This window comes from Lepeophtheirus salmonis, chromosome 11 (genome assembly GCF_016086655.4).
Source record: "Lepeophtheirus salmonis chromosome 11, UVic_Lsal_1.4, whole genome shotgun sequence".
NCBI classification, from domain to species: Eukaryota; Metazoa; Arthropoda; class Copepoda; order Siphonostomatoida; family Caligidae; genus Lepeophtheirus; species Lepeophtheirus salmonis.
Genome location: NC_052141.2, coordinates 5,818,891 through 5,834,024, shown reverse-complemented (window position 1 = coordinate 5,834,024; position 15,134 = coordinate 5,818,891). Strand labels below are relative to the sequence as shown.

Here is a 15,134-nt window from a genome sequence, read left to right as displayed (position 1 = left end):
CAGTTTCTATAAGGAAATTATTCATATTGACACTATGAATTATGGCACAAATGTCCCTTAGTACCCAACATTGATCATCAAGATAAAAGAATGAGAAATTGATGGATTGAATGGTTGATATGGCCAAAAATCGGCTACAAAAATTATTATATTTTATGTCAACAAAACTTATGTATTTACAATCTAAGGCTTATATTGAATGTTTCTAAAGTTAATTTCTGAATGGTTATAAATGATACGTATTAAGTGCTACTAATTTATCATAATTATTAAGGTAACTAATTTATAAGTTTACTTTACAAATTTCAAACGAGCTCTATGGTCCATACAATCCCAATTCCCAAACATGTTTAAAGTCTAACTTATTATGTTGGGTAAAGTATAGCCACTGGCCGTACTAGCTCACTAATTATACTTTTAAATAGTCTATATCATCCGAGGAAAGTGTGATATTGTTGTGAGACGTTATGTGAATTGTAGTTCCTCAGCTACGAGTACATAAATTATATTCAGAAACTTATAAATAGATAGATATGATCCATGTCATTTCGTTCATCAACTTAAATATCTTTTATTCCAAATATATGCTATATACATAGCACAATTGTTTACCAAATATAACTATTATCTATCTCTGGCTATAAATTAAATCTATATTTAAAGTCGCATGACTCAATAGAAGTTATATTGGCTATAAAACATATTATTAAAAGATATAATAATAAGTGTGGCAGTCGGACATTTCATGGCCTCACTCTGCAGCCCTGAATACAATTTGTGGGTATTTTAAGTCATCCCAGATATTTGAGTAATATTGACTCACATATATGTATATATATAATATTGGATTTTATGTACACAGAGTGAAGACTCAAAAATTCTGGATGCATTTACTTGCGATTATATAGCCGCTATTCGTAATTACAAAGAGTAATTTACGGAGCCAAACGACAGCTGAAACCAAAATAAACTCTCCCGTGCCGATGTTAATGCCAAGAAGGTTGTAGATACCATTGGCATCTCCATATAAACTCCCTACAACATCAATACTAGTTAAAGTTATTCAAGTTAAAATTATATAGTATTTTAGCTAACGTGAATACGTTTTAACTGACTCAAATAAGACTCTAATGAGATTGTTAGTCCAAGATTATGCTTATACAATGTAGACTAAAACATTTAACAAGTTAACTTGAATAAATAATACGACTTATGACATAAATAAGAAGATGTCAATGATGATAAACCCTTTTGATTGTAAAGGATTGAAAGACTATTTCTACAATTTATCGTTAGCTCTGGGAAAATCCTTTCATATAGCCAACTATGCACAAAACATTTCAGGGAATTTTTTGGTTCCCTCACTTATTTTACTCTTTGACATTAACCTTTTTGTTATTATTTGTGATTTGAAAGGAAATAAACAGGAAGAAGTTCCCCTGAAAAATAAGCTGTGAACGGATGCACAAAGTTAAGTTGATAGAAGCATACATACAGTATGGTCGGTCGTATGGGTATGGCTGCATTATGTATGATTTGATTATCAACAACATTCCTCCCTCCCCCCCCCAAGAAATTCAAAACTCTATCAAAATTTGTCAATATTTATGACGAAATGTGACACGTCAACATAAAAACAGACTAGAACGATTAGCAATTTCGAGGAAAGGGGATATTTCCGCTTACTATAACGTTTCCGTTATTTTTGGGTAATATATATACAGGGAGCGGGGATCAAATTGTCGCCAAAATATTTTTCTACAAAAAACAACACAAAATATACATTTTTTAACTTTTTTATTGAAAATCAAAACTATGACGAGCATATAGGTATAGAGTAGCCATTCATTCGATATAATCACCGTTGGCATCAATAACGGCCTCAATACGGCCTCTGAACCGGCCACAGGCTCTTCTGACCATATCATTGTCCATCAGGCTGGCCTTGGTGCTATGGGGATGTCTGTTGGTATGTCTCTCAACATAGCCCCCGACAAAATAGTCCAAAGGATTAAGGTCGGGAGAGTTAGGAGGCCACAAATCCTTGGTTACGACGTCATAACAGTTCTCGGTTAACCACTGCATGGAGATTTTGGACATATGGCAGGGTGCTGAGTCCTGTTGCCACACCCTGGGCCTGTCTCCGGCCACCCCTTGGGTCCAGGTCAGAACCACCTTCACCATAACATCCAGGTAGACCTCTGTATTGACCTTTAGACCCGTTACAAACATGTGGGGAGGCATAACATGACCTTCACTGCTGACCACCCCGAACACCATGACCGTTGGAGGGAACTTGGTCTTCACTACCTTCCTCACATGGCTGGTGCAGGGGGCTATCCACCTGTTGTTCTGCTTGTTGACCTTCTGATCTTGACAGAAATTATTTTCATCAGAAAAAAACGACAGCATGCCGTGCTGCTTTGGGTGCTTGAGCTTGTTGAGCAATTTTGTTGACTTCATCAGCCTGTTGTCCATTGCCTTCTGGGTCAAGATCTGGGCCACCTGCATCTTGTAGCTCCTACACCTTAAATCCTCAGACACACAGTCCCTTATTGTTTTCTCATGGCAGCCCAGATCCCTCGCCATGGCCTTCATGGACCTGTTAGGGTCATCCTCAACCATCTTCTTCACCTTGTTGACAAAGTCGGTGTCCCTGACCTTCCTGTCGGCGCCCTCCTCCTTGGGTGCCCTCTTTATGGTGGCATCAACATCCCAGGTGTCCTCTAGCTTCTTACGGATACGCTGAACAGTCCGTAAATTCACTCCTAAGGTTGAAGCAATCGTTGAATTGGAGATTTCACCTCCATTATTAACCAATGCCTTGACTACGGCGGACCTCAAAAGCTCCTCGTTCCACTTATAGCTCTTTATCTCCTCATATGATGACGGCATGATGCTAACTGACCTACGTATTGTCAGCTGACGAGAATAGCTTTCCTATTTGGTAACCGGTTTTTTATTTGATAATGTCATCTTCAAGTTATCAAGGTTTAAAGTAGGCGACAATCTGATCCCCGCTCCCTGAATGTTCCTTTGGAAATTGTTAATCAAAATATCTTATGTGTATATCTATAAAACGCTTCAAATGGTGGTTTTCTGTTGGAAAAATGATGGAGTCATGTCTCAAGATTTTAATGCATACAAATCAACAAAATCCTATTATATAAGAATTCGAACCAGAGACGAAGTAAGTAATAAAATAAGTAAAAATAAATAAACACGGTAACGTTTCAAATAGAAGAATTATTAATCACTTCTTCGTTAATAATTATTATTAGATATGATGGATTATTCATAATAGAAAAGATTCATGGATTGACAAACAAGTATGATATGAGACAGAAGCATAATTCCATCATTTTTCCAACAGAAAACAAACATTTAATGCATTTTATATTAATAAATAGTACATATTTTGATTTGAAAATTCATTCGGAACATCAATTTCAAACAAGAATAAACAATAACGACACATAAACATCATTTATATATTTATTAATGCGAAATATCCTTAAGGCAAAATGTATTAAGGCGAAATGGTTCATGGCAAAATAGTTTAATACATAATGACTTATTAATGTTTTGTAAACAAACGCTATAGATTGAAAACTTTTGTACTGTCCGATCAAAAAGAAACTGTTATTTTCTTTTTCCAAATTTCAAATCCAATTTTTATTCGATTCTCAAATTTATTTTTATTTTTATATTGGTTCACATGTACAGAACGCTTGCATGGTTTGTTTCTTTTTATTTTTCAAAACTAAGCATTTTGTAAGAAATAAGTATTTTAGAAGGATACAAAATCTTTCAAAAGTTTTTATATAATTTTTACCTAAATGAATTTTTTATCCAATTTTTTCAATAAATGAAATTGCGGAGCCCACTAAAAGACGTCTAACCGTTTTATTTGTCAAAAACAAATGCAAAATTACTCATATTTGCAACATACGTTGAGCACATGCGTACCAACATAAAAATCAAAAGATTGCTCTTTTGGGAAAATTTCCCGTCACTCACTAACAAAATCACACTACCTCGGCCCAAAACTTGTTTCATGCAATGGAAAAGCACCAAGCAGGTTAAAAACCCATGCCGACACTACAAGAAGCATTAAAGGGCCTCTCCAAATACTTCAAAATGAACTCTGAGGCCTTGACTTGCTGAATACTGAAGACGGCAGGGACACTATTTGGGTTAAAAACCACCCCCACCGGTTCACAAAGCATTTAGGTCACTCCAAATATTTCATAAAGGCTACACCAACGACACCAAGCAGGTTAAAAACCATGGACTCGGAGTTCGTTGTGTGGTATTTGGAGTAGGCCTAAATGCTCTATGAAGTGGTGGCGGGGTTTTTTACCTTGTTTGGTGTTTTTGTCGTATCCTTAATCAGCCCATGAGACTGGGGTTCATTTTGAAGTATTTGAAGGGGACCTAAATGTTTATTAAGGGGCAGCGGTGGTTTTTATTTTTGATACATTTATTAGACCAAGTATCGTTAGTGATTGGAAAACACAACCACTAAAAATCATATAACAAGTGTTATATGTAAATCCGAAATATACTGATCTCCAAAACCACGTATAGGTAATTTTTTTTTTTTTCTATTTAATCATCTTGAAAATCCAAGAAAAGTACTCCTCAATCAGTCTTTTTTAAGGGTTATTGTATGGTGATGGATGACGGAATAGTGAAGGTGTGTGAGATTGCTAATGCTGTGGGAATCTCAAGTTGGAAACCTATTTCAATTAATTTTGCCACCACAACTCCTGACGTGTGAGTTAGTGCATTGTCGTGATGGAAAAGGACTTTTTTGTGGGCCCTATCCTGGGCTTTTTGCTTGCATCTCGTTTACAAACAGTCCAATAACGATGAATAATATGCACCTGTCATAATTTTACTAATTTCCAGATAGTCAATGAGGATTTATTCCTTCCTAATCCAAAAAAACAGTCGCAATAATCTTACCCGTCGATTCCTTGATTCAAACAAATGCCAAACAGAAAGAAATGGACCAATCAAGCTGAAAGTTGGTGTGTGTACTTCCAAAAGATGCTTCTAACTAAACATTACCTCGATACGCGCCAGTAGTTCCATCCTCGGAGTTTGTAGAAACTTTTCCAACGACCCTCGTATATCTTTCCGGATCAGATAAGAAACAGACCTTGAGATTCTTGGTGGTGCTGAAAAGGTCCATCATCAGAAACTATATTGTCCTTATAGCCGTTGAATCTGGAGACAACTGCGCCGAAAACTATTTGGAGAGGGGAAATTATATCATTGTAACGTCCTAATCACGCAACCTTATACTTTATTATAGAAATATTACATTTAGTCTCAAAAAGTGGGGCAAAAAGACCCCTATACTTCTGGTACCACTGTTTCGAGGGCACATTGAGTAAAGATTCACCTCCAATCCTATTTTATAATATATTAATTCCTTGATACTAAACAAAAAATATATATTCATGACTCATTTGAGGAAAAGTTTATTCTCTCTGGATTTATCTCTAAAGCCTTGTTGCAACATCAGTTAGCTCTTGAGAAAATAAGATATTTGTTCAACTATATGTATGTCTCTATGAATGGTACTTTGCTCAGGAAAAACCAAATGTTTTTTGTCAAAAAAGTAATTATACGGATTTATTTTTTTTGTTAAAATTCATCCTGAATAATCTTTATAATGTTTATTTACTTATCTATTTGCGTTTTTTTTTATTATTCTTTGTAACCGCAAATCTTTTTTCCTAATATATATATTTTTTAAGAAAAAAATATATTATGAAAAATGACCTCAGAAAAGGTCATTTCTACTTATTTGTGGGAGGAAGGATTCACGACATTTTAACCCTCGTTTCCTGTGTTTGGTCTCGGATTGATTTCTATGGCATGTACATAATCCGCTTTAAGTCATCCCTTGATGAAACAAATGTGTCTTCAATCATTTTAATTTTGAATTTTGTAGAAATACAAGGTGCGACAGGATAACTTCCTTTCTGAAAAAAAGCAATAGAACAATTTTTATGAATCAGAAAAGTTTTTTTATATAATCATAATAATAGTTAACATTTAAAGCTGTTTTTTATAGAGGTTTGAAAATAATATCAGATAAGTGACGCTCCCAATTATCGTTCATAAACAAAACTTTGGAATTGTAACACCCGGTGTGTTTTTTTCGAATCTGCGTTTCTCTTTAAATAACTTTTCATTGACCAGTTTTAGAGAAAAAGTTATCTCTTACAAAAAGATGCAAGATTTGTTAAGCAACATATATTATTTATTTACTATCAATTGTGTGTATGGTTTGTGAATTAAAAAATTAGTCATTGGAGATTTCGGTAAAGTCTTACAAAATTATAGTTTCTCTGGATAAATTCCGTTCCCATCACCCGATTTACACAAACCTCTGATAGCACCAATTGTATTTCACTAGAATAATTGTTCGCATTTAAAGAAATGCGCCAAATTCTCCCTATGAAAATGAGTTGAAAAAATGTGTTTTTTTAACCATTAGAAATTAAAGCAATTAATGAGTCTTCATAAATTGCATAAATGAAAGATTAAAAGTTCAATTGCAATAATTTTTAATTAATAAAGTACTCTGTCGAACCATTTTTTGGCAATATTTACGTTCCATGGCTAATGCAGGTTTCTCACTACTCTAATGCGTGATAGGAAATGACTGTATTTTGAAGAAAGATTTAGAACCTTGCCTCACGAATGAAACACTACTACTTTTACAGTCTGATTGCCACAAATTATAAAATAATTAAGATTATGTTGTTGCAAAACACCGCAGAAAAATATGTTTCTATCTTTGACGAAGAATCATGATTAAATACATATTTATTAGAGATGTAACTATTCCATCTTGATGAACGACTCCGTACCGATTCCTTATGATGTAAAAGTAATTAAATAAAAAGAAAATGATATACTTTATTTAATGCTTAACTCTTTATTAATTAAGGCCCGACCGGAAGAGACATAAATAAAGGAACTCTATATTGCTGTAATGTTATTTATCAATCTTTACTAACTTTTATTTCCGTTTATATGGTTCTTTCATGGCCTAACATAACTTTGAATCCTCAAATTGTCCTAAAAACTTTTGAAGACTTTAAAGGACAATACTAGATCCATTAAGGGTTCTAAAGGTCATTTTTGTTCTTTATGACCTCAGACGGATTTCAGACCCAGGGCTTGACATCACATGAATTTTAGTATGCATGTCTTTTTCACGAGTGGTCCATTAAAATCTAAACAATTTTAATTATAAAATTCAACCGGATATAATTTATTAATTAACAATAGAATTTCAATCAAATTAAAACTATAAGTAGATGAGTGTCAGAGCTCTCTGAATCATTAATATAACCACCTTTAGCAGCAATGATGGCTTCCAGGTGGTGGAAGATCTCTTACATGGACCCTCAAGTACTTCAGGAAAATGACCCTGGCTATTTTCTATAACTCCTCTGGGTCCAGTTTAACCTTTTTTTTCAGATATCTTCTTCCTCTTCAACGTTTTGGACTTGCTGACAGTGGAAATGGAGGTCCTGGAGACCCCCAACTTCCTGGAGTGCACAAATGAAAACTTGAAACTACACTTCAATTTAAAAGTCATTTTCTTTTATTACATTTATGTTTTTGATGAGGAATATATTTATGCGTATTTGAACTTTACAACGTGGCACAGAATATATCTTATCAATTAATCATTTCCAATAAAAAAAGTCAAAAATTACATAATCACTAGTGTTGAGACTCGATCCAAGCCCGAATTTTTATTAGGAACGGTCATATCTGATTTTTTGATAGACTGATATGGATCGATATTTTTACTAAGACTGCCATCTTAGAACGTAGACTGTAATTTAATTGTTTTCCATTTATAGAGCAATTTTTTCTGGTCTCACTCTATAAACCGATTTTACCTCCATTCCGCTTGATTTATGAGATGTACAAATATGAGTTCTGCAAGTCATTTAACTTCATACGACGTTATTGGTCACCGATTTTCACAATTTTATCAGAATTTTTTTTTTTTTTTTTGAGTCCGGATCAGACCAAACTTCTTTAGAGGACTGAATTTGTTCAGCTCACTAAAAAAATCATTTTCCCATCCCTATGTAAAAATATAACCTGTTGGTAAACTATAAAAGAAAAAGAAACAGAAAATCAACCTGGTCGCCCTGATAGTTTGAATAATGTTTGAGAGGAGAGCATCCTAGCTGTCTTGACGTTTCATTAAATTACCTGTAAGAGGTAAGGATAAATAACAAACATTTTTTCAGGCTGCAATGAAAAAAAAACACGGCTTCTTATATAATCATATTTTCCCCATCTCTGGTAGTCTCTATCAGTAAATATGTCGTCCATCAAACTAGCCAACGTATGTAATATAAGAAGTGTTTTTGATTTGACAAGGATTTAGAACACGATTTTCACACCCCCATTGATAGCAATTTTTAACCCAAACGGGGTGGGCCTAATCCTCTTGTGCCTTGTTTATTTATTAATTGGTATTGATAAGCTGCTGATATATATTGACTGTAGGTAGTTGACTCGATGTTATAATTTTATCCCTCTTTTTGAAAATTGATACGAGGATTTCAATATGTGTTCCCCCCCCCCTCTTTTCTTTTTGCTTAACGAGGTCTTGACGAATTTTTATTTTATTTTTTTTCCTTCCATTGAAGAGTTGCTTTTTTGCGAGCGTGAGAAAAAACAAATTGAAGACTGATATTATAAGTCTGTATATATATATATATATATATGTATACCTCTTGATTGCTAAAATGTTCGTTTACATTCCATATCGAAAATGTATTATGATTTAATGTAACTACGTATCTGAGTCGTTTCTATTTATTTTTTGATAGCACCATGATGGCGTTTCTTCAAGGTCACCCATAGTTCATCCCAAATAAAGGATATTTCCAAGGTGTACCATTGTATAAAAATACTATAAATGTAGAGCGTCAATATAAAAACAATCTTGAACAAATGTTAAGAAAAGGTGATAATTCTAGTTTTTTTATATATTTCATAGACATATTTAAATCCTTTATAGGCTTACTATTCAAATTTCTGGGATATAAGTAGATAGACATAAGTCTAAGGTATATTTTAAAACTTTTATTTGATTCCAGGTATTTATATTGGCCCGATATAATCTCTCAAACAAAATATATCCATTTCTAATTTATTTATTGTGATGATCAATTTTGGCTTAGAGTACTTCTTGAATTAAGGATCATGCAAAATTGAATAAATACTGATATATAAGTATTCTGTAGGACATTATAAAGTTACATTACTCATAAATACATAATACCCATGTCATTATAATAGATCAAAATGAGATGATAGTATCCATTAATAGTGTTGGTAACGAATATTGTAATTAAATAATGCATTTGATGCAAAAAAAAATTGCAAATTGTGCAATTTACATTTTACTCAAGTTTCAAACATAGATTACTTTTACTTCTTAGGCGAATCAAAGGCTCGTTTGTCGCCCTTATTTTACCTGTTCTAATGCAATAGCAGCTGCTGGATGTATACAAACAACAGTTTACAATCATACCAGAATACTACCAGTGAGAACTGTCTTGCAATGGCGTTTTTGAAGCCTATATTCAGACAGTTGAACCCCTGTACAAGTTCTCTACGACAATAAATAATTCCCTACCATTATTAAATAAATATTAGTTGTCCAGCGGATTAAGAAGAACAACATCACGGGATAACTCATCGTTCATTTTGGTAGTCAATAATACTAGTCAAGTATCTTTTATATTTGGAAAAGAGTTTAAGAAATTCGATTACACTCTTAAACGGCGTTATCACACTAAGGCACGCAAACATATAAATTATATTTTGGTGTCAGCTGTTGATTTTTCTATGTATTTTCCCCTTATCCATGTCCTGAATGCTGTGGGTGGTTGAATTCTACTTAGATCGTATTAAGGTGTGGCGAAGAGTTCCCATCAATTATTCACTAACAGTTTCAAACTAGGGAATAGTTATGGAAAAACAGCTACCAATTGATTTTGAGGCCTTCTTTCTTTTTCTTTTTGGATAGAGAAAAGGTTGCAATCTCTTTTATTTGAACTAAATAGAATCATAGGGGAGACTAAGTTAATTTGAGTCCTTTTTCCTTTTTCAGTAGGAAGAAAGGTTGCGAGATGCAATCAAAGATTACATCATGTTATCCAATCATTAAAAAGTAGACAGTATATATTATTTTATAATATACAATTCCGCTGTTTTCTCAAACCAAACTCAATTCGATTATCAAATTTATTTTTCGATTATGTTGGTACGCATGTCCACAGGCGTATGCTGATAATTTCAGTCGTTTTACATTTGTTTTTGACAGATAAAAAAGATAAACGTCTTCTGATGTGCTCCTTGATTCCCTACTATTGAAATAGGTATAAAGAATAACTTTAGGAGAAAATTCTATTAAATTTTTTGAAGGAGGGGTTATTCATCTAAAATAGTTATTTCTTACAAAATGCTTCATTTTGAAGAATAAACAATCTTTCAAAAGCTTTAACAGAACCCCTTCATTTATTATTTCTATTCATTATTTTTTATTTTTCATTTGTAAAACATTACAGAGAGCACCAACGGACATTTAACCTGTGTAGACGTTGTGAACATGTTTACCAATATAATCTATTTTTATAAAGCAAGGCCTGTACGAATATATGACAACAAGTCACCGGGTGCTCTTTATATAGTGATCCCTGATGTAGTTCATCTACATACTTTTGATCTAAGAAATAAGATTGTAGTCATATTAATATTGTAAAGGTCCTCCAATGTTCCTCAAGGAAGATAAGAACTTCTTGCGCCTAGCCTCTATGGTGAACTTCATTGAATCTACTAATAGTTGTTATACCCTTAGGGCGTAGCTCTTGTTTGTTTTTTGGGGGCTTTTTGGGGTGGAAAGATGGACAAGGATCTTGAGACCATCCAGAAACCTGGGGTCCTCTTTCTGTTACTCTTAGGACTGTACTTGGAGCTTCTGGACATACGCGTGTTATTGTACATATTGATGATAGTGTAGACGGGTCTTTTTGGGTACATGGGGAGTCGGCTGATGTCAAGGGGAGAGTGTTTTGCGTAATGGAATTCGATCAGAGTGAACCTTTTTTTGGTGCCTCATCCTAATGAAATGGAATTTGGTTTTTTTCTGGATGAGCTATAAATGCACTCTACAGAACCTCCGGAGATTTAAAGCTAATTGTATGTAGAATCACTTTTGTTACTCTTGACGGTCATATGCTTGGTCAAATCTATCTGCACGGGTCTGTAGATAATATAAACGTGGGTATGTTTAAATTAATTGACTTTAGTAGGCGATTTTTATTTAAAAAACGGGGATTTTTGTTTGTTTGTTAGTGAGCGCTCTAGAGATTAAAGTACACATCAGTCATTCTCAAACTTTAATTATTATTTTTTCATTCTTGAGAACAAAATACGTCATATCAGTTGATAAATAGTATTGAGTAGTTATGTGTGAACAGGGGATTTAAAGGGGCGTTATCTCCTATATTATTAAAGCACAATTTGCCTTTTTGTACAAATCTATTTTCTGGGTACTACCACTAGTACAGAGTGGGTCATTGAAATCCGGACACATACTAATTCAATAATTACTCATGGTTGAGTCATTGACATAAATTCATATTTCGATATATTAAAGCATCAACAATTAGTTACACAACAAAACAAACCTGAGCTCTCTAACTTATGAGCAAGTCGACAAAATACCGCGTGAACTTGATCAACGAATTTTCATTCGTATAATCCAAGCAATTGGGCGTCTATTGGGCCATTGTCTACACTGTTAGCAAGTCCGAAACGTTGGAGAAGAAGAATGACTTTTTCAAAGAGACCAAACTGAACCCAGAGGAGTTAAAGTAAACAGCCCAAGTCAATCCCCTTAAGCGATGAAGGGCAATGCAAAAAGATGTCGAAGTTTTGACTGTGTAGAAAGATTTTTTTTTTTTAAAAGGGGTGAATGAGTATTTTGAGTTCTTTTTCGACTCATTTGCCCCTCTCTCTCCCTAGGGCCTTTATGCAAACACCTTCTTACCATTTTGACATAATTCAATAGTTCTCCTTAATATTATTGAAAAAAGTGTTGTGTTTTTTTTTTTTAAATAAAACTTGTTTGTTTAATATCCCAAAGCAAATGACATCCAATTTGTGACGTCACATAAAAACACTATGTTGTGTTAATAGATCCCAGCTAGTTCCGTTCTGAGTATCAATGCCGTGTACTACAACTTTTAATTATTTAAATTAGAAACTTGAATTCGGGGTTACGAAATAAGAGTTGATTTAAGTATTGAGTAGCTACGTGTAAATTGATATAATTAAAGCAAAATTTGTCTTGTAACCACCGTCTAATTTCTTAATTTTCTGAGAATAGCTATGAATTTTTGAAATTTTTCTCTAAACAATTTAATATTTGATATCATCTTCGAAGAAAAACAAAATTTTCTACTCTAATTTTCCAAATTTTTTTCCAAAAAATTATATTTTTTTGAAAAAAGCTAAAGATTTTTCAATTTTTGGGTGAATAACTATGAATTTCTTTAAAGCAAATTTAGTTTTTTTGTGGATAAATGTGGATTTTTGAAATTCTTTTAATTTTGTGTTTTATTAAATCAAAAAAAAAGTATATTCCATTCGGTATGACCTGTACCCGAGGTTCTCATTCACAGCCTTGGAGACCAGCTGCTTGCTCACTCCACGGTTCTTGGCCAACCTGGACAAGGAAGTCCACGGCGAAGCCTTGATAGACTTCCGGAGGCCTTCAAGAAAGCGGGAAGTGCAGATTCGGTCAATTCTCATGTTGTGGCCATTGCAGCAAACCTTCCCCTCAATCTCCCAGGCATTGAAGACCCGGTACAGCGTGGTTTTGGGGTAGTTAAGAAGCTTGTAGTTAGCAGAGGGGTTGTGTCCCGCGCGAGCCAATTCGAGGATGGTGTCTCTCCTTGCTTGTTCCATGATGATATTAGTATGGTTTAGCCCCGAATATCCACATTATGGATTATCGTGGACACCCTGTATATAATCCAGCAGACACCCCTGTAAAGAGTTTTTTTTTTTTTTTTTAATCAGACACCGTATGTTCAAAGTAGCATCCCTTCATTAAGCTCCAATGAATCGTCATTTGTTATACCTTTTAATATTCTCCGATACAAATAAATATAATATCATAATTACCTCTCAACTAAGGTAAAAAAGATTCCCATAAAATAATTTATTTATTAAATATAATCATTTGAATTGTAAAAATGCTTAGCCTTCAATCAACGACGTATGATAAAGTAGGAAGAAAGATGTTTGTATCGGAGAATTATTTTTTTTACCCACGCTCATCCAAAGAAATACTAATAATTTTACAAAAAAATCATTTAATTTTTCGACATGATTTGTTTTGCATTAAATTCATTTGGCTAATTTCTATTTTATTTGAGTACTGCTTCTAACCTAACAAGAAGCTTGAAACCTGAAGAAATGAATATGAGAATACGTATATTTGTAATAGGTAATTATTATTAATAATATCATTTTGAATAAAACACAACAATCTAGGAAAAGAGCACAACATGCGTCTTTGTAAATTTCAATCATCTTGGAATGTGGATTTTCGACTATCACAGGTATAATAATAATATTTATAATATATATAAAAAGTTTGCAAAAAAAAAACAACGTAGTATTTTTTTTTTTTTTTTTTTTTTTTAAACCAAACAAATAAACAAAATCTTCTTTCGTTTTCTTCTTGAAAGAGGAGTAGGATAATTTACATATGTAGTCTCTCAGAGTCACTCACAATAGTGGTTAGATGACAATTGAAGGAATCATCGAATACACACACAGGGGAAAAGACACAGAGGATGCGTAAGGAACTCCAGAATTGAATAATAATCTTATGAAGAGGAAGAGGTTGAAGAGCTGGAAGACGTCGAAGAGGAACATCGATTAGAGTGTGCTGGATAGGATAGGAGATAATTGAGAATATCGGAATGTCCATTAAACGAAGCTAAATGAAGCGGAGAGAATCCATCGCGGGTCGTGACCCGTTCGTTTGCACCATAGGAAAGTAATAATTTGACGATAGGAAGGGAGCCGGAAAGAACAGCAGAGTGAAAGGGGGTTTTCCCCTCCGGATCATACACATCAATGTCTATGTTCTCAGAATGACTAATGAGAAAATCCCGAAGAGACTCTTCAGAGCCTCCATCCGTAAGGAGAGCGTTGAACTCACGTTGCCGATCCTCGTTCCATGAGATGCGATGTGAGGGCTTGACGACTATGACAGGTTGGTTGGAGGAGCCGCGGCTACCGGGATTCACGTCACCAGAGGTGTATTTGGGGGATTTTCGGATGTAGGGGTGGTTTCGGAACTTTTTTTCTAGTAGAATGGAGCGTTCGTGGGATTCTTCTCCAGGGGAGAAGGCGGGGACGATGTCATAGGTGGTTTCGAATTCGCAGAGTAGTGACATCCTTACACTCACTACCTCTGCAAGTACACTTCTCCTGAGAGTCTCTAAACACGAACTGACTGACAGACGAAGAAGGTGGAAGGAGAAAGAGAGAGAGAGGGGAAAAAAAAGTCATGGCCGTGGTCTGTTGGCGCGCGAACGCTCACTCGCAATAGGAGGACACGGTGTAATCATGTATATATATTTTTTAAACGTGGGAACGAGCAATTTTTGTGTAGATTTATTTTTTGTTTATAAAAACCTTCGTTTTTTGTTGTTGTTTTTTTTTATTCACCTCGTTTCTAAATATTTATAAAAAATTATTTTATATTATTTTTGCAAAAAATAAAAGAAACAAAAAATTGAATTTATTCATAACATCATCATGATTTTCTATTTGATTTGGGTTTCTTCCCCTAGCAAAAACGTAGAAGCAGAACTCAGCCTTCTCACGCTCATTTAATTTCGGATCACAACACATCAAATAGTTTGGTATAGATCCTGGGGTGTCTGCAGGATTGTATTTTTAAGGGTCTTGGTTTTTCAAAAAAAAATTGGAAAAACATTTAAAAAATCCACTGATATTCCAAAAATATTTTAATAGAACTTTTT

At 34.1% G+C, this 15,134-nt stretch overlaps 1 protein-coding gene across 1 annotated transcript; it reads right to left on the bottom strand.

The window, feature by feature from the left end:
- Nucleotides 1-13,570: 13,570 nt before the first annotated feature.
- On the bottom strand, nt 13,571-14,611 carry LOC121126258 (uncharacterized). Its single transcript, XM_040721580.2, has one exon. The coding sequence runs from the start codon at nt 14,541-14,543 to the stop codon at nt 13,968-13,970; it is 576 nt and encodes a 191-aa protein (XP_040577514.1). The 5' UTR covers nt 14,544-14,611; the 3' UTR covers nt 13,571-13,967.
- Nucleotides 14,612-15,134: the final 523 nt, after the last annotated feature.

Excerpts from the sequence above, each read along its gene's own strand:
- LOC121126258 (XM_040721580.2), bottom strand. The coding sequence starts at position 14,543 with ATGTCACTACTCTGCGAATTCGAAACCACCTATGACATCGTCCCCGCC.